Consider the following 20174-nt stretch of genomic DNA (forward strand, 5'->3'; position numbering starts at 1 on the left):
AGCCCTGCTCCGTCATTTCTCCAACTAGATGCTGCATCAGGCAGGCTCGTAAAGTTCTACTTTACACTCCAGAAGTGGCAAACTCAGTGGATGACATGCACTGCTCTAGAGCTCTGTGGTGGAAATATGTCCAAAAAATGATTTAATTATTCAGTTTGACAAAGCTTAAAAATACAAATAAAACCTATAATATTTATTAATAACGTGTCTTCAGTTAACACAGTTTTGTTCACTGGCTTAACAACAAATCATTAATGTTCACCACAAGTGTCAAATTACCTAAAACACCGCAAGTTTTCTGTTTCCTTGTTCCTGTATGTGAAGGAAAGCAGCGCTCTGCACGCCTGAATAAATGACACTCATGTTTCCTGGTGTGAGTTTGATAAGATCCATTTTTTGTCCTAGTCAATCAAACGCTGGTCTTATTTCCGTTTTGTGCAACACTCCACAGATGGTGTTGCTTTCCAGTAAATTTTGCGGAGGGATCCATAAAAGATCTGTGTCTCAGTTCTATAACACAGTTTGTACTATAAACTTTCTTTAGGGCTCAAATGATAGAAGATAGAAAATGTATCAATAACTGTTCAAATTCTCTGGCTTAAATGTAAAGATTTGCTGCTTTCCTGTTTGACATCATTATAAACAACCAGATATTTGAAGAAATCATCTTGAGCTCTTAGGAAATTGTGTATTTTCCTTTGACATTAAATGCAAACGGTGCTTTGGTTCATCAAAAAGTATCTATAAATGAATTAATGTTAAATACATGTATGCATATATATATATATATATATATATGCATACATGTATTTTTTCAGTTAATTAGTGTAAATGTTTCTGCTTTTTGTTGAATGAAAAATTTTTTGTAGAAAAATATTTCTCAAAACAAGGTAGGCTATCTCAAAATCCTATTGGTATCTCTACCAAAACCCATCTGCAGTATAAATACTACTAGTATAAGAATCAGAAAGTATGTCATTTCCTTATATGTGCAGTATTTTAAACATACAAGGAAATTTCTATCGTGATAAGGTGCTACACGTTTAACAAATATAAAGTTGAATATGGAAATATGGACTAAACAGATTTATAAAAGAATAATACAACTATTAGTAGAGGATAAACGATGTGGCAGATATTTACATGTGCATTACTCCGAGTTTGTGGAGAGGATTTGTATAAATATGTAAATGGACAAAATATAGAAGATGAATAAATATGTGCAATGTGTACAAATGATACCCAGCTCTTCTTCTCCTTATTCCTAAAATGCTCAAGTTTTAACAACTCAAAGTCCCAGCTTGCAGCTCCCGTGCAAACTTTGCACCATTCTACTTTCTGTACAACCTTAAGTTTGGTCTGTCAAAGTGTTTCATTTGTTTCTATGCTAAAAAGACTTGATCTGCCATTACAATAATTAGAAACGCCGGGAGAAGACCATTTCCATGGTGGTTTCAGCGCTCATTAATTATTCATGAGCTGCCCGGTGTCATCCTAGAAAGAAAGAAAAAAATCTGTCTGCAACTTTACTCCAAGTCCCCATATTTCCGAGGGCTCGTGAACGCAGCAGTAGGCTGACTGGCTCCGTGAAGATGGCGGACTGTATACGTGTTCCTGTGCTCCTGCTTTTGATGTGCATCTTGTCGTCTGTGCATCCAATTCGAGGCGAAAACAATATTGTCGCCAAACTTGCTGCGAACGCACAGAATCCAGCCGGAGGTCCTGGAGCGGCCGTGGCGAACCCGGGAGCCGCGGACAGGAACCTGGGCGCAGGGGCCTCGTTGACTCGGCGGCGCTCTGCCGGCTGGAAGTTGGCTGAGGAGGCGGTGTGCAGGGAGGACCTGACCCGGCTTTGCCCCAAACATTCCTGGAACAACAACCTGGCGGTGCTGGAGTGTCTCCAGGACAAGAAGGAGGTACATTAGTGGGGCAGGGTCCTGTGTTTCCGGGAAAGAAGCGGGGTGTGCCTGCCGAACAGAACCTGCTAACGGTGGCTGTTGTAGCCATCCGCTAGCCCCTGTAGTGAGAGAACGTCACGCGAAATGCCGCTCAAAAACTGTGCAATTTATTACTTATGGTGTCCTCTTCAAAATGACACGCACTGTAGAAAATAACCGAACACACATTCAATGTCGGCAGGATCTCCTCTTCAGTTCGGCGTGTTGCAATGCGTGATTGGCAATTTTCTTCTCTTACAGCTTGCAGATTTTTGAATCGGGTCGCCTCTTATTTCCTTGACTTGAATGTCTCTCCTAAATACACAAATTTGGAGCAGCGTGACGTTGATTAATAGAAAAACAATTGGATGAAACTTGAGAAAGAAAACAATGGGAGTTTACCAAAAGACGTAATTGTGAAAGATAAACCGTTAAAATTATAGGTTTTTTAAGTTTGTTGTCAGTAATTTAAACAATGCGCTGTAACGCAGAAAACAGGCAGATTGTTAACGCAGTCCGGAGTTACCAGACGTCGTGGACAAGCTAGCGGCTAAAATGTAAATTTGCCAGCCTGCAGGCGTAACTGTCCAGAGCCACAATTCACCGTAAGATGTTTCAGACAGATTAGTAACCCGGTAACTTTTTAAACCAGGGTAGCTAACATTAAGGCAGCTAACTTTGCTAACATTTGTGGTTCCTCTGTTAGCATAGGATGCTAGCTCAGATGGCCGTCAGCCTTTCACTGCTGGATTTCTGTTTTGTTTCTTGGCTTTGTGTGTAACCTGTAATTACAGCGTTTCGTTTCATGTACACGGCAATCAGCTGTAATGACAGCTAACCGGGGTGTTTATCGACTGCGTGTGGGTTGAACCTGGTCTTTGTGAGGCAGACGGAGCAGCTTAAAACCGTTTTGTCTCTTCCCCCCCCCCTGGGAAAGCTGGTCGCTGGCCTGCCGCTCCAGCCGGGGGGCAGAAACAGGATCACTAGTCACCGGGAGTTTGCAGTAGTGAATGTTGCCCTGACATGTTTAGGCAACACATTACCAAGCAAATTATGAGAAAGATAAAACCTCTTCTTCCCTTTTCTCTACCAGTTCCAGTGAAATGCGTGTTGTATCTGAAGGTGCTGAGTTTATTCTGCAAAGACTCAGTTTGTGAAGCAAGTGTTGAATGTTTCACTTTAAATCACACCAAACGTCAAATAATTTAGTCAGTATATTGTCTCAAACAAAAGTTCAGTGTGTGTATATGTTGTTTTCTAGGCCAGCAGTCTAAAACCTAAAGATACTCTATAAAACAGAGACGAGCAGCAAAATCTTCACATTTCAGAAGCCGGAACCAGCAAAGTTTTGGCATGTTTGATCGATTAAATCGGCTCCACTCATCTATAAAGTAAATGTCAGCAGTTTGGCGGCTTGTTCACATGGGGATATATATAAATGGATATGGGGTTAGTTATATATATATATATACCCCCTCTGATATTAGATGACTGTTGGCGTCTTACAGAAGTGCAAGAAGGTAACAGAACTCTATTTATTCTGAGGGAAAAGAAAGACAAGATGGGCAAGTTTCTTTGCAGATTGTTTGTCTGTCACCAACTAAAGGCCAACTTGTACTTCTGCATCTAATGTTTGTTGAGCCCGACGCCACCTCCCCACCACAACAAGTGTGATTGGTCGGCTCCTCCTTCGCGTGTCCGGTCCATGGGTCGTGGTCCACCGTCTCCTCCGACGCCTTCTCTTGATTCTGCGTCATTTCGCTAAAAGTAGCTGCCGTTCAACATCCATCAGGATCCGCTCAGTTTCAGTCGCCATAGATTGATCAGATAATTGATTAGTCGTCGACTGTTAATCGGCAACTGTTTGGATAATAGTTTAATCAGCGAAAATGATTTGATTCCACTTTGTTAAATATGACTGTTCTGTTTTCTTTACTCCTCTATGACCAGTAAACTGAATCTCCCGGGGCTGTGGACAAAACCAGACGTTTCAGGACGTCACCGTGGGCATTTTCTGACATTTGATAGACCAAACAACTAATCCAGAAAATACAGAGACAGTGATTGTTAGTTGCAGCCCAAGTTCGTAGTAGCGTTTTAGCGGTGTAAATGCAAAGCAGCGCAGACTCCAACGAACAAATACAAACGCTCACAACGGCGATGCAGAAGTAGAAATTGTCCTTAGTCGACAGTCGCAGTGAGAAATCTTTCCCAGGCTTGTCTGTAGTTGAACTTGTGACCTTGAGGCCGGTTCAAGTGCACCTGAGAGATCGGCCCCGGCCCCGGGACCGTGGCTGCGCGGCGGCCGAGACGAGCCTCGCTTTGTGCCCTTGGTTATCTGCTTACTCAGAATCACATGGAGGCGTCTCCCTCGCTGGTAAAAGTCGTCATGAAATCCTCGTGACGGAGTCACAACAGAAGCTGCAGGGGCTGAGGGGTGAGCGTCGGCACAGAAAACCTTTCACAGTGAAGATTTCAGCCGTTCAAACTGGCACCATGATGTTCGTTTTCTGTAGTGTTGTTTGCTCTTGATTAGCTTTTTTGCATTTGACTCTGGTGTAGTGAGAAACATAACTAGAGAAAATGAATGGGCAACAGGTTTTGTTCATTACTAATAAAATGATCTCGTTCCACTTTGTCAAATGTGAGGCTCTGTTTTCTCTCTTGTTTCTCATATCGTTGTAAGTGTATCAGGTTTTGGACTGTTGGTCAGACAAACTATCGTCTGAAATGAAGCTGAATTCATGAACTAATTGACAGAAAATTAAAAGGCAATTATGTTAATTGATTCGTCATTTCAATCATATTTAAGCAGACATGTTATGGCTTTTTGGCTTCTTAGAAATTAGGATGGGCATATTTTACTATTTCAATAACATTTATTGATTAATTACTAAATTACTCTGCAGATGAATCAGTAATGAAAATAATGATTAGCTGCAGCTGGGCAATAAAACAGTAATGATGATCATTGCAATTACAATATAATGTTCTATACATCGTCAATTCATTTGAATCACGAACAAATTAGCACTTCATTTATCTATTAAAATATTTATTTAGTTGACTGACTTCCTAACCGTATTTGTTGAAAAATGATGCTGATAGTTTTGAATGTTCTACCTCAGAAGTTTAATTGACCATCTTGTTTCTTTGACGTTCGCTCGGGATCAAACATCAGCCTTTAATAGTTGCGGCCCTTATTAAGAGATTCCTTTGGGCTCTGGGCTGAAAAAGTAGGAAAGCAATCAACAGATTAAAGGGAGTGAAAGTCAGAGTTGGTCGCTGTTGACGAGCTTCTCTGTGGCGCCTGTTATTTAACCTTTTGAAGATGGGTCTGTGAACGACCTTTGAGGGCAGCTTCTTTTGTTTTTACGGAATGATGTGAATGCAGCGTTGGTCCCAGTGAACCCAGGTTTTTAGGGTGTGACGTCTCGTCTCTCTACGCCCACCACGGATGCTGCCCGCCGTGGAGCTCAGCTGGCACTCCGCTGCTGCTGCTCTCTGGTCGACGGTGAGACTGAGAGCTGCTTTTAGACTCGTAGCATTTGTGTGTCTCCGGCCTGCCCGCTGTCAGTCCTGCTGGTGGCTGTGGTTTTGTGTACGTGGTGCAGAGCCTCAGAGTCCGGAGGGAGGAGGCTCCGGAGATTGAAGGTTTCTTCTGTCGGCTGCGTGAAGCCTCCACGTGACTGTTTGTGTCTCGGCCTCCCAGAGTTATACCCGCTTTGTGCCCAGTTTGAGCACATTAAGGCTGCAGGACTTTCTCTTTTAAAAACAGCGTGTTGGTCTTTATTCAGCTGCTTTGCTCTGTCTGTTGAGCAATGCGAGGAATGGAACCCCCGACCCAGGAAGTGTCAGTGCTTTGCCCTCAGAGCTCCAGACTAACTTTAGCATTTGTTGCACTGGTGCGCCTACATTTTTCAGTTAGGTGCGCCCAACGTTTTCACAGCACCTTTACCGCCACAGCAGTCGTTTGAGCAACAACAATTAAGAAGAAATATGTGCAATGTGCCGGGTTCGTGCGTGACATGTGACATGAAGTGATATTTGCATGTGCGATTGGACGCGTGCATTGGAACAAAGAAACGCCACCGCCAACCAAATGCGATGGTCCATGCGTTGCCAATGCATAGATATCACAGAAACACACTCCTGTCTACATCGTTGGAGCAGGCGAACACGTTGAGTCAGAAAGCATCCTGACTGAAAACATCACTAACTGGCGTGGGGAGGCCTCTGCAGCGGGGGATCACAACTGCTCAGAAGATCACTGGTACCCATCTCCCGGGCATCGGTGATATCGGCGAGGTGCCTGCAGAGCCCAAAGGATACTAAAGGACGGTAGCCACGCGGCCACAGCCTGGTCACCCTGCTGCATTCTGGGAAGAGAGAGAGGAGTTTCTGCTGCCGCACCACCAGAGCACCTTTCCCCACCAAGCTATCAGACTCTTAAAGCCTAGTTCATCCTCAGCTCTGCTCCACTGATGACAGTATAGATAGATTTATATTCCTGGATGTCGTCTGCTGTGTAGCAGAAGGGAGTTACAAACTCACTTTGACTCTACAGCCTGTTGCAGCGTGACAAATGTCACAGCTAGTGATGTGTGGCGATAAGGTCTGGCTCATTCCAGTTCATCCCAGAGGAGTTGGGCGGGGCTGAGGTCAGGACAGTGAAGTTCTTCCACACCAGACTCTTTTTTTTTTTTTTTTTTTAATGGGGCTGGTTTTGTGGTCAGAAGCATTATCGTGTAGAAACAGGAAGGTGACAAACACTGTCTAAAATATCACCGCGGTAGCATCAAGAAAACAATAATAGGAACATTTCAGCGTCTCTGAGTACTGTTTGACGGTGCATTCAGGCTTCTTGTTGACATTTATCTCAAAGTGTTGATCCAACTGCAGCTTTCCTACTCTATGTAGTACCAGACGCCTCGGTGCCTGCGGCTCGTCTGTGAATCTACAGAACTTCCTTTTAGCCCGATAGTCGGACTGAAAAGCTCTTTTTCTTAATTCTTTCCAGTTTGACCTTGTGTCGCATTAGCAGTTGCTAGTAGCAGGTAACTTAAAGTGAGAATATGAAGCATGGGAGAGCAAAAAGAAGACAGGCTTTCTTTTAATGTTGAATTCACAATGAATCAAAATCACTTTGACTCATTTAAAATACACTATGGGGGTTTTGCTGCTGCAGCCTTCCCTGGGTCCAGTATGGCCAGTACGTAAAAGTGGCTGACGTCAGCTAATGTTAGCAAACCAGACAGACGTTGCTTTGTAACAGACATTACTGAGTCTTTACTTTTTTTCACTTGTGCTACTCTTACATGTTTTAGAGTTTAATATTGTGTAAATGTCGGTGGTTTTACTTTTGTTGGCCAACTTTTGCTTTTGTGTGTTTTGTTGTTTGCTTGCTGGGGCCCAGAAGAGATGGTTTTGTGGAGATTTGAGGACTCATTCATTGGTTGTTGAACTGTGGGTTTTGTAGTGAGCTGTATTTACACTGTGGGGAACAAGATCTTGTTTGCTTTGTGGTTCTTATCATCTGTCTGGACCTTTTGAAATACCTGGCTATTAGTGATTGTCATGTGCCGGAATGTGTTTGTGTGTAAATATATTGATCATTGAAATACAATATTTACATTAAATGAGCTGAATGTTATTCCTTCATTCATAAATACTTGCACGACAAAGCGAGGCTGAGTAATCTGTGTACACAAGAAACATCAGTTTATCACCGTCAGCCATATTTTTTGTTTTATGTTTTGTGTCATGCACCTGGAACGCTTGGAGGTCAGAAGTTGGAAATTTGAGCTGGAAAATTGATGCTGACGAGCCTGCAAATCAGCCACCCCAACAAGCAGCGGAGGCTTCGGCAGACTACGCTGTAGATCGGTGCGATCAAACGCCACAGCGCAGCGGACAGCTGCACACACTGCATGCTGATTAGTGTTGGGGAAGAAGTGGGTCTTAGGAACGTCCTTAAATCACAACGTAGACGCTCTGTGCTCCTCAGGTGAACAGACAGGGAGACGGGGGCGAGTAAACGGCGGCGGCTTCTGTGCGCTACACAGCTGTAGCCTATTTAACAGAAGTTGAAATGACAGGTTATGTAATAAAAAGTTCCAGACAATTCAACCTTGGCGGCGGGCGGGCGTAAGCGTGAGGCGAGCACTTCACCTCACTCTAACAGGGACACTTGCTGCTGAACAGACTGTTCATGCTGCTCCCTGATGAAGGAAAAAACAAGAAAGCAGTTTTTATATGTTAACCTGTCGCTCAGAAGGTGGCCGATATCAAACATCATCTCTCTGGTCTGAAATATCCACAGCCAAGTCTGGAAAAGTCTGGTATTTTGAACATAGTCTTTCCACTTCTGTATTTTTCATAAAAGAGTTATTATACCCAAACCTGTAGTGCTGCGTTAGTCTCATGCATTTTTATTAAGAAAAAGACCTGTACTAGATAACGTCGTCATTTTAAGCTGGTTTTCTTCACATTTTACATAAATGGATTACTTTCAGTTTTGGACTATATGTAACATGTGAATGCCTTTCATCTGTTTTTGGTTTGTGAATCTCTTCACTTGTTGCCTTTTTAAAATGTTCATTTGATTGGAGGATAACAAAGTAAACACGAACCTGATAAAAAGCACGCCACTAAGTCTGGTCAGCTTATCACTTACAGGGAAGTGTGGTGAAGTGTTGCAGAAAAGTCTTTAGACTAAAGAAAGCTTTCTGTTCTGCGCCACAGTTTGATGAAACGTCACAAGCTGTGTGAATACTGCCCCACCCCGCTCTTCAGAAAGCAAACAGTGTGCAGCCGGAGGTGGACCGTTGTCCTGTTGGATTAGTTTTTGATGGCCTGATTATAAACTCTGCGTGCGTCGCTCACTGTAACTCCAGATGTTACAGGATGCAGGCGCATCGAGATCCGGGTTTGCTGCAGGAGACGGTCTGCTGTGTGTCTTATTTGTGGCTCTTTGCTCTGTAACACTCCAGAGCAGTTCTTGTCTCTGAAGCATGACATTTGCTTGTGTGCTATGTTTTTTAAATGCATTTATCTGTTAGTTGGTAAGCAGAAAGTTGTTTAAACTGTTTGGTTGAAGTCCTCTTCACATGCAGAAACACCTTCTCTGGGAGGATTAGCTGCTTTTCTCTATTTGCTGTAAACATGATATCTTTGAGTTTTGGTCAGACAGAAAGAAAACTGAAGGTGTTGAAAGGGTCCTGGGAAATTATAACGGGTAGATTAATTAATTAAAAAGAATAAGTCACTTGCTGCCCTCTTTAATGCCTGCATTTACAGAAGGCTGCTTGATTTTTGGCAAAAGTCATAATCGCGATTTTTTTTTTTATGGTCATAATTGAAATGAACACGATTATTGATTGACTTAGGAAACGTCGTGCATTTATGGGACTTTTAAAAATAAATGCTTCATTTTTTAAAACGATTATGCATTATCCAAAATAGCCCATAATAGTAATGAAATGTTTTTAACTTTAACAGCATCTTAGAGCCAAGAGGAAGACGGCGACGCTGCGTCTGTGTGTTTGTGCGTGCACACGGATCGGAGCAGGTGACGGGTGAAGACGCCCACTCGTTATGTGACGTAACGCCCAAATTTAACAGGGCTGTTCAAGTTAAACGGTGAGGAAACTGCTAAATCCGCCTGTGGTAGAAGACGGGGGCACGGAGCAGGTGCAGCAACGCTTGACACGCCCGGTTTAAGCATAAACGATATGTGAACTGTGAAGCTTTGAGTCTCAGGCTGAAGCTTCGATTAATTGCACAGCCTTACATGTAGTTTTAAAACACTGCGTCGATATTCAGCTGTTAGTTGATGGTACGAAGCAGAAAGTGCGGTTAAGATGGCGCTGGCGTGTCTGGCGTCTATCACGAAGAACATTAACTCTCTGCAGGTATACGACTGTCAGCTCAAACTCTGGGCAGTGTGCTCTTCTGCTGTTGAAGCCGCTGAATTGTTCTTGAACCTCTTATGTTTTATTCCTTTATTAAACCTGTTTTTTCTTTTTAAATGTGCTCTATAAATAAAAACAAAAGCTGCGTCCAGCTTCTCAAATGTGAAGTTTCTTTCTTTGTTATAATGATCATATTATAAACCAAACAGACGTCGATAAGATGATCAGCAGATGCCAGGTACTCAACACTGGAACCAAATATAGATAAGGCTGCGTTCTGTGGTGGCAATCAGCTGGTCCAATGTCTTTATTGTCAAATTCTTTTTAATTGTGAAGGTTTTCAGTAGGTTTGTATTCAGCTTCAGGAAGCAGGGCTCAGAAAGCGTCATGAAGGCCGTAGCTGCTGCGCTGTTTCAGGACTCGGAAGGTGTTGGGAAGGACACTTCCTGTGTCAGTGTCACAAACTCAAGCCGGACCAAACGTAGAGAGCTGATTAAGTTTGGTTTAGCTGCAGCTATTAAATGAGACGGAGGTTTTCACAGTTGTCATTCTGAGTGAGGAAGCAGCGTCGGTGAACAAAGAGCCTGAAGTATGTGGCTGGGTGTGTCGCTGTGTTGGTTTTCTTCCCCCCTCCTGTCAGATTACAGCTCTAACCGCTGCTCACACTGAGTTTCACACAGGTGGATTAATACAACAGTGTGATTTACCTGAACAGTAACTTTCAGAAGCGGGCTGGTTTCATCATAGTTAGTTTATCTTGGCGTTTAAACCTACACAGGATTAAACAGCTGAGAGGTTTTGGCTTTCCTCACAGAGCTGGGTGGACGCCCACATGAGTCACACTGGGTTCTGCGGCGGCGTGAAGTGATGTTTGTCTGGTCAGTGCAGAGCTGGCGGACTGAGCAGGGGAAGAGGTCGGGTTTTCCACAGAAAATCAAACGGACCCGCGCCGAGGTGTCGACCCGGCATCAGACTCTGACGGTGTTCACATTACCAACAAACGCGATCTGATGATTTCAGGTGGCGGTCAGAGGAACCGGAATTACAGCTTACGCCTCCATAAACAGAACAATCAGGGAGCTGAGCGGTCTCTGATTTCCATCTTAGGAAGGTGATGAACTAAATACAAAGTCAGCTTTTCTTATTTGAATAGCTGCCTTTAGAGTTTTGTTATGTGACAGTCAACGAGGATTTTAGTAATATCCAATACCAATAAATCAGATTTAAAATCCTCAAATATCAAAATCAGTCTCGGTCGGGTTAAACTTCCTTATGACAATATTAGATTTATAGGATATTTATATTTACATGTGGTTGTACAACCTATGAGCTTTTTAATCTATAAATGGATTAAATAATTAAAAGTTTTTACCCACATCGTAGCCGTCAGATTTTATTTTACCCGGCAGGAAGGCGTGTACTGACTTTAAGCCCGTTTACAGTAAATGGGGTTCCTCCTGGATTTTTTTCATTATTGGGTACAAATTGTATTTTGTCATTTTGTTTATTTAGTTTTTCGGGCTGTCTCCTAAGTCTTGAGAAGGATCCAGGACCCCGATGTGTATTCATGTGTATTTGTGTATTATTCACAGAACAGGATACAACAGTCGCAGCTTGTCTCAAAAGGACATAAGTGCAAAGCTAAATGTAGTGGAACCGGTGACGGGCGTTCTGCTCACTCCCACTTTGCTCTCGTGATCTCGTCTCTGGCGCTGAATGTCGGTGAAGTCGGCTAAACCGCAGGATTTCATGTGTGGTAATTATCCCTTTAGATAAAGGCTGTAGGGCGGGAGGGAGCAGGTACAACGTGCTCCGTGACATGTTTTATAGCTAACTGCAGTGGCGGGCTGCTAGTGTAATCAGCTGGAGGCCATTTAATCAAAAGTAAGATGTATTAATGAAAAAATCCATCGGGAATGTTTATTGTGTCTACAAAGAAAACATCGTCTCTATAGGCAACACAAGGCAGAAGCTGTTTAATGCCAAGAGACCCCGGCCGAAATATTTAAAATAAACAAAGTACTTTGTACATCTGGACCAGTACTGCTCTGCTGTTCTGCTGGTGGGCGTGTCAGCAGGTCAGTCTGGGTCACATTTCCAGGACCCTTTATTTATTTCTCTTCTCCCCAGCTGAGCACTGAGTCAGCTCTGTGCTGTTTATAACATCTGTCAGTCCTCTGCAGTACGCCCCCCCCCCCATCCCACAGACGGCCTATTCCTGGCTCACGGTGCGGCTGCCATGTGGAAAACGGGCAGAAATGGCAAACGCTGTAGGTCTGCAGGCGTTTGGCTGCCGGTCGGGGCTGGAAGTTAAGGCCGGTTTACCTCAGGTCAACGGAGCACGGCAGGAAAATGACTCTCACTGGCCTCTGGTCCTTAAATGAGACGGTTTAACCACGATGTCCTCGCCTGACACCGCTGCCAGGCTCCACAACACCCGCCTGAATGCACCCTCGCGCTGCAGACTAGCGCTCCACCGATATGGCTCTTTTTTAATGGCCGGTGCCAATTTTTCAACATGATAAAATGCCAGTAACAAAGAAAAGTGACGCGTAATCTCGTTCTTTCATGCAGAGCACAATCTAATATATACGTTTTCTTGGCCTGTTATCCGTTGTTTCAGATTTTAATGGATAAAATAGTGTTTTCAATTAGGATTCCTCCTACTTGTATGGTATGTAGTGGTGATAGGATTGTATATGAATGCTTAAATTGCAAATATGCATTTGTTTTCTTTTTCTTTTAATATATATGAATGCACAATAAATTGAGGTCGTTTAATATAAAATAGTGCAGTTAATTGTAATGTGTTGTGTAAAGTATGTCTGGTGTGGACTCCAGGAAGATGAGCTGACCGTCATGGCATCTGCTAATGGGGATACTTTAAATGCATAAAAACATAATTTGGCTTCTGCTGTAGATTTCAGAAGGTGGCCGGGGTTTAAGGGAGAGCAGGGTTCAGTTAGTTCTCTACAGTATAATAATATATGTAACGCTGGTTAGGGAAGGCGTTGGATTAGATTGGAGATGAAGATACGTGTTCAGGGCGGACAGTTTGTTTATCGGCCTCAGGAGTGCAGGCCAACCGATTAATCTACTACGGACGAGCTTGCAGTGGATTATGGGATGTTGCAAAGGTCCTCCAACTTTAGGCAAACAATGAAATGGCACAGGTGACATATTGAGTAGCCGCTTCATTCATAAAGACACGAATCTACCACAGTCAAAAGGAGAAAGTTCTCTGCAGTTTACGCTCTAACCTCTCCTTTCTCTCGTCTCTTTCAGGAAACTGAGATCGCTGCAGAATGCAACCATGTAAGTGTCTTTCCTCCTGGTGTCACTGTGTTAAACTCCACTTCCCAGCCTGCACCGCTTTATCCTGTCATTCCATGTGTGTAGGATTTTCTCCACTGATATATGCACGAGTTTGGTTCTTGAACAACCAAGATGAGCATTGATTTGCTGAGTTTTAGGTCCCAAATCAAGGTCCACTTACTTTCAACCTGCAAGCTTATTAGCTTTTCAGATTTCATCCACAGCGCCTTGAGATATTCTCGTCTGCTCTAGCTTAAAATGTAGGCATCAAAGTTTGTTCTTGACCTTGGAGAAAATACCAGAGCCACTTACTAACTTTTCCCCCTGAGCTCTCAACTGTATCACCCGGTTAAATTAGATGTTGCATCATAAATCTGTTTTTTGCAACAGCATTTAAAGGACTGCATTTCAGTGTTAAGCACGTAAATACTGCTGAAATAATAATTATATGTAACTTTGAAACCAAATTTTGCCCAGTTTTAACCTACAGTGGCTATTTTGGCATGCAAATCAAATCCATCACAACAAAAATGCCAAGTTGTACCGTGTGAATTAAAGGCATGTTTTATTCTAACGCCGGCCACAGAAGTTTAATAATGACAGCGTTTTGATAAGAGAGACGGAAGTAACATCATGATCCAGTTTGTTAGACTCTGTCTGGATCTGGATAGTGAGTATAAATCTGATGTTTTATGTATCTTCTCTCCTCCAGCTGCTGTGGAACTACAAGCTGAACCTGACCACCGACCCGAAGTTTGAGTCTGTGGCCATGGAGGTCTGCAAGACCACCATCCCTGAGGTAAGTCTCTAGAACCAAAGCAGTGCAGGATTTTTATCTCAGCTTCCAGGAAATGATCAGGTGTGGTGTTTAGTGCTTGTAGCTGAGTGTAAAGGAATCGGCCCCAGTCTCGTCCACGTTTTGTTTTTTGTTTTTTTCCATCTACCAGGCTCTTTGTTTGTTGACAGTCCACACAGCTGCTGTAGTGGTCTGACGAGAACGATCCTGCTCCTCTTCACTGCCGCTCTCAGAAACATATTTGGATTCCTCCTCGGTTAAAAAAAGGGAGATTTAGCAGAAAGTGAAAAACATAAAACCACAAGGTCTCCAATAAAACCTTTATCCATTTCGAAACCACAATCTGTTCAGTTCAGCCTGATTTTTTTTTTTTTAACTAAATGAAGTTTCAGCTCAAGTCAGTTCAGGAAAGACTTCGACTGTTAGGGGACATCAACAGGCTTGTCACATCTGTGGGAAATGAAAACATGTTTTTCAAGGCCGCGCCTGATTCTTATATACAGGAAGCGGTAATCTGTAATCAGCTCGGCTTTGAAGCAGGTGTTGCTAAGAACTTGATTTCCTAATGAGATTGTAGATGAGTAGCTCAGCCTGCTTGTTTGTTAAAGTATGATGAGTTGCTTTGTGTGGTGTCTGAGAGATCTCAAAGCACCTCAACACAAATGAAGCAAACATCTGCAGGCTTTGATAATGTGTAGACGGCATAAAGAAACAGAAGACAGGCAAGTGGAAAATCAGCGGGAAAATGATCACCCATCTCAGCGTTTTCTCTCGGTTCTACAGAGCGTTTTAGCATCTTTCTGCTTCTAGTTGGCTTAGGGTCACTCTCCACGCTCTTACTAACCTTACCTCCAGCAGCAGCAGTTTTCATCAAACTAGCTCTGGTAAAGCCGCTGTACACGACCTGCTCAGCAGACAGACGCAGTTGGATACCAGCTGGTAAAGAAAGTACAACATTTAGCTGCCAGATAATTTTCTCAGGAGTTGCGTGAGACGAAAAAGGAATTCGCATGACGCTGTGTTGCGATAGCCTATCAGTGTTGAGATTGTCTGTACGTCACCGACGGCTCAGAGCGTCGTGTGGAGAGAGCCGGGCAGAGCGGGGGATTGAAAATCTGCAGGCCGGCTGAGCGCTGCTACAAATAAACACCCGTCCAGTCCGACCTTGCTGACAACTACGGCGTTTGCTTGAGGGAGGAGCTCGGAGTAAACGGCTTTTTATTAAATTTACTTTTTAGTTTTTTGGATTACAACGTGGATTTATCTTCACTTGAGCTTCTCAGCAGCTTCTGTGCACGTTCCAGTGTTGCTGGCGTCGTTTGGCACTACTTCATATTTATATAAAAACTGGACAGAAAGCGAGGAGGTTGAACTACTCAGAAAACATGCGTCTGTAACTTTATTCCAGCTGTCGTCGTACTTTACGGTGACCAAGTTAGCGTAGCATAGCCCTGATCGATCCGAACTCCATTCAGAAAACAAACATGTTAGAAGCTGCTGTCCTGCTGACAGACCTGACAAAGCATCAATTCATGTGTCTAACAGAACAGCATCATGTTGTAGTTGTTTCAGCATCAGTTTGATCCGTTTATTGCTCTTTAATCACAGCAAAATGTTTACTTTGGGTTCATGCAGTTATAGTAGTAACTAGTATAGTATAGTTGTAGTAATTCACGTTATTGCGTTTAAAATCGGCTTCTAGGGGTGTGTGTGTGTGTGTGTGTGTGTGTGTGTGTGTGTGAACACTTGCAGCGAATATACTCGCGCGAGGAGAAAATTTGCGTTTGGTCTGAATGCGGCATAAAGCTTTGTATTGGAAAGGGAGGATTATTTTACTGAAATCGTTATGATGATAGGAAGCTGTTTTAGGCCATTTGTTTCTGTATTTGTACATCAAAATTTAAAACTTTATATAGCACATTTTTAACAGGGGTTTAACAACAATGCAGAGAAAAGAACATAACCCAGAAAGCAACCAGTCACCAAGCAGAACACACCCTTTAAAATCATAGACAACCTAAAGAAGTGGGTTTTTAAATGTGGTTTAAATCAGTCAGCTGATCTGATGGGAGAGGGGGGGCATTGTTCCAAAGTCTGGGTGCCAGGACAACAAAAGAGCCCTTAACCCTGGCCTTTGGTTTTTAGTTTGGCACGATGTACAGCCAACAGGTTGTGGTTGGATCTCCTAAGAGGAGGAGGAGCTACGCCGTGTAGTGCCTTTTTATTAGTCATTAAAAGCGTCTGAAAGTTGATCCAGAACTTTACAGGAAATAAGAAGACCCAGGGTCATTAAATGAATCTCATACAACATTCTTCTTTACAGGGAGTCAACGTAAAGAGGAAGAGTTTGGATTAAAAATGCTTTGAATTTTAGCTGCTGATTAAAAAGAAGAAATGTTGATGTCGTCATAAGAGAATAACTGAATTAGTAAAATGTTGCAGATGTTTGTTCATTAGTTAAGTTTAAACCTTGTTGTCAGTGACTGTCTGAACAGCATCACTAGAGACTCTCGGATGACCCATAAGCCTATTGTGTCTTTGTCCTAATGAAGCTGCAGGTGGTGTTCAGTTCCTAGCAGTTACAGTCGTGACGCTGTCTGCGCTCTTCCTGCAGATTAAAGAATGTGCAGCGGAGGAGCCGGGGAAGGGCTACCTGGTGTCCTGCCTGGTGGATCATCGTGGCAACATCAGCGACTACCAGTGCAACCAGTACATCACCAAGATGACCACCATCGTCTTCAGCGACTTCCGGCTGATCTGCGGCTTCATGGAGAAGTGCCGCAGCGACATCAACAATCTGCACTGCGGCAGCATCAGCACCGGAGAGAAGGTGAGACCCAAAGTGACTAAAAGTACAACCGCTCACTGCAATGTGTTATTTTGAGGGGACCGCAAATTTACACTGTTATACAAGCTGTACGCCCGCTACTTTACACTGTTATACAAGCTGTACGCTCGCTACTTTACACTGTTATACAAGCTGCACGCTCGCTACTTTACACTGTTATACAAGCTGCACGCTCGCTACTTTACACTGTTATACAAGCTGCACGCTCGCTACTTTACACTGTTATACAAGCTGTACGCTCGCTACTTTACACTGTTATACAAGCTGTACGCCCGCTACTTTACACTGTTATACAAGCTGCACGCTCGCTACTTTACACTGTTATACAAGCTGCACGCTCGCTACTTTACACTGTTATACAAGCTGCACGCTCGCTACTTTACACTGTTATACAAGCTGCACGCTCGCTACTTTACACTGTTATACATGTTACACAAGCTGCACGCTCGCTACTTTACGCTGTTACACAAGTTACACAAGCTGTACGCTCGCTACTTTACGCTGTTATACATGTTACACAAGCTGCACGCTCGCTACTTTACGCTGTTACACAAGCTGCACGCTCGCTACTTTGAGCTGTTATACAAGCTGTACGCTCGCTACTTTACACTGTTATACAAGCTGTACGCTCGCTACTTTACACTGTTATACATGTTACACAAGCTGCACGCTCGCTACTTTACGCTGTTATACAAGCTGCACGCTCGCTACTTTACACTGTTATACATGTTACACAAGCTGCACGCTCGCTACTTTACGCTGTTATACAAGCTGCACGCTCGCTACTTTACGCTGTTATACAAGCTGCACGCTCGCTACTTTACACTGTTATACAAGCTGCACGCTCGCTACTTTACACTGTTATACAAGCTGCACGCTCGCTACTTTACACTGTTACACAAGCTGCACGCTCGCTACTTTACACTGTTATACAAGCTGCACGCTCGCTACTTTACACTGTTATACAAGCTGTACGCCCGCTACTTTACACTGTTCTACAAGCTGTACGCCCGCTACTTTACACTGTTCTACAAGCTGTACGCCCGCTACTTTACACTGTTCTACAAGCTGTTATACAAGCTGTACGCTCGCTACTTTACGCTGTTATACATGTTACACAAGCTGTACGCTCGCTACTTTACGCTGTTACACAAGCTGCACGCTCACTACTTTACGTTGTTATACAAGCTGCACGCTCGCTACTTTACGCTGTTATACAAGCTGTACGCTCGCTACTTTACGCTGTTATACAAGCTGTACGCTCGCTACTTTACGCTGTTATACAAGCTGTACGCTCGCTACTTTACGCTGTTATACAAGCTGTACGCTCGCTACTTTACGCTGTTATACATGTTATACAAGCTGCACGCTCGCTACTTTACGCTGTTACACAAGCTGTACGCTCGCTACTTTACGCTGTTATACATGTTATACAAGCTGCACGCTCGCTACTTTACGCTGTTATACAAGCTGTACGCTCGCTACTTTACACTGTTATACAAGCTGTACGCTCGCTACTTTACACTGTTATACAAGCTGCACGCTCGCTACTTTACACTGTTATACAAGCTGCACGCTCGCTACTTTACACTGTTATACAAGCTGCACGCTCGCTACTTTACACTGTTATACAAGCTGCACGCTCGCTACTTTACACTGTTATACAAGCTGTACGCTCGCTACTTTACACTGTTATACAAGCTGTACGCTCGCTACTTTACACTGTTATACAAGCTGCACGCTCGCTACTTTACACTGTTATACATGTTACACAAGCTGCACGCTCGCTACTTTACGCTGTTACACAAGTTACACAAGCTGTACGCTCGCTACTTTACACTGTTATACAAGCTGCACGCCCGCTACTTTACACTGTTATACAAGCTGCACGCTCGCTACTTTACACTGTTATACAAGCTGCACGCTCGCTACTTTACACTGTTATACATGTTACACAAGCTGCACGCTCGCTACTTTACGCTGTTACACAAGTTACACAAGCTGTACGCTCGCTACTTTACGCTGTTATACATGTTACACAAGCTGCACGCTCGCTACTTTACGCTGTTACACAAGCTGCACGCTCGCTACTTTGAGCTGTTATACAAGCTGTACGCTCGCTACTTTACACTGTTATACAAGCTGTACGCTCGCTACTTTACACTGTTATACATGTTACACAAGCTGCACGCTCGCTACTTTACGCTGTTATACAAGCTGCACGCTCGCTACTTTACACTGTTATACATGTTACACAAGCTGCACGCTCGCTACTTTACGCTGTTATACAAGCTGCACGCTCGCTACTTTACGCTGTTATACAAGCTGTACGCTCGCTACTTTACACTGTTATACAAGCTGCACGCTCGCTACTTTACACTGTTATACAAGCTGCACGCTCGCTACTTTACACTGTTACACAAGCTGCACGCTCGCTACTTTACGCTGTTATACATGTTACACAAGCTGTACGCTCACTACTTTACGCTGTTACACAAGCTGTACGCTCGCTACTTTACGCTGTTATACATGTTATACAAGCTGCACGCTCGCTACTTTACGCTGTTACACAAGCTGTACGCTCGCTACTTTACGCTGTTATACATGTTATACAAGCTGCACGCTCGCTACTTTACGCTGTTATACAAGCTGTACGCTCGCTACTTTACACTGTTATACAAGCTGTACGCTCGCTACTTTACGCTGTTATACATGTTACACAAGCTGTACGCTCGCTACTTTACACTGTTATACAAGCTGCACGCTCGCTACTTTACACTGTTATACAAGCTGCACGCTCGCTACTTTACACTGTTATACAAGCTGCACGCTCGCTACTTTACGCTGTTATACAAGCTGCACGCTCGCTACTTTACACTGTTATACAAGCTGCACGCTCGCTACTTTACACTGTTATACAAGCTGTACGCCCGCTACTTTACACTGTTATACAAGCTGTACGCTCGCTACTTTACACTGTTATACAAGCTGTACGCCCGCTACTTTACACTGTTATACAAGCTGCACGCTCGCTACTTTACACTGTTATACAAGCTGCACGCTCGCTACTTTACACTGTTATACATGTTACACAAGCTGCACGCTCGCTACTTTACGCTGTTACACAAGTTACACAAGCTGTACGCTCGCTACTTTACGCTGTTATACATGTTACACAAGCTGCACGCTCGCTACTTTACGCTGTTACACAAGCTGCACGCTCGCTACTTTGAGCTGTTATACAAGCTGTACGCTCGCTACTTTACACTGTTATACAAGCTGTACGCTCGCTACTTTACACTGTTATACATGTTACACAAGCTGCACGCTCGCTACTTTACGCTGTTATACAAGCTGCACGCTCG

The 20174-nt window shown here is 43.6% G+C and overlaps 1 protein-coding gene across 1 annotated transcript in view; it reads left to right on the forward strand.

The window, feature by feature from the left end:
* Positions 1–1536: 1536 nt before the first annotated feature.
* glg1a (golgi glycoprotein 1a) overlaps positions 1537–20174 on the forward strand; it is a gene marked incomplete at its 3' end in the record, with an annotated part of 36851 nt that continues 18213 nt past the window's right edge. Inside the window, 4 exon segments of the mRNA XM_038706646.1 lie at positions 1537–1916; positions 13136–13165; positions 13878–13964; positions 16576–16791. Coding sequence (XP_038562574.1) covers positions 1593–1916; positions 13136–13165; positions 13878–13964; positions 16576–16791 — 657 coding nt within the window.

Source organism: Micropterus salmoides, unplaced genomic scaffold, assembly GCF_014851395.1.
Source record: "Micropterus salmoides isolate LMB-PRFRI ecotype aquatic unplaced genomic scaffold, ASM1485139v1 Ms_hic_scaffold_8, whole genome shotgun sequence".
In the NCBI taxonomy this organism is placed as follows: Eukaryota; Metazoa; Chordata; class Actinopteri; order Centrarchiformes; family Centrarchidae; genus Micropterus; species Micropterus salmoides.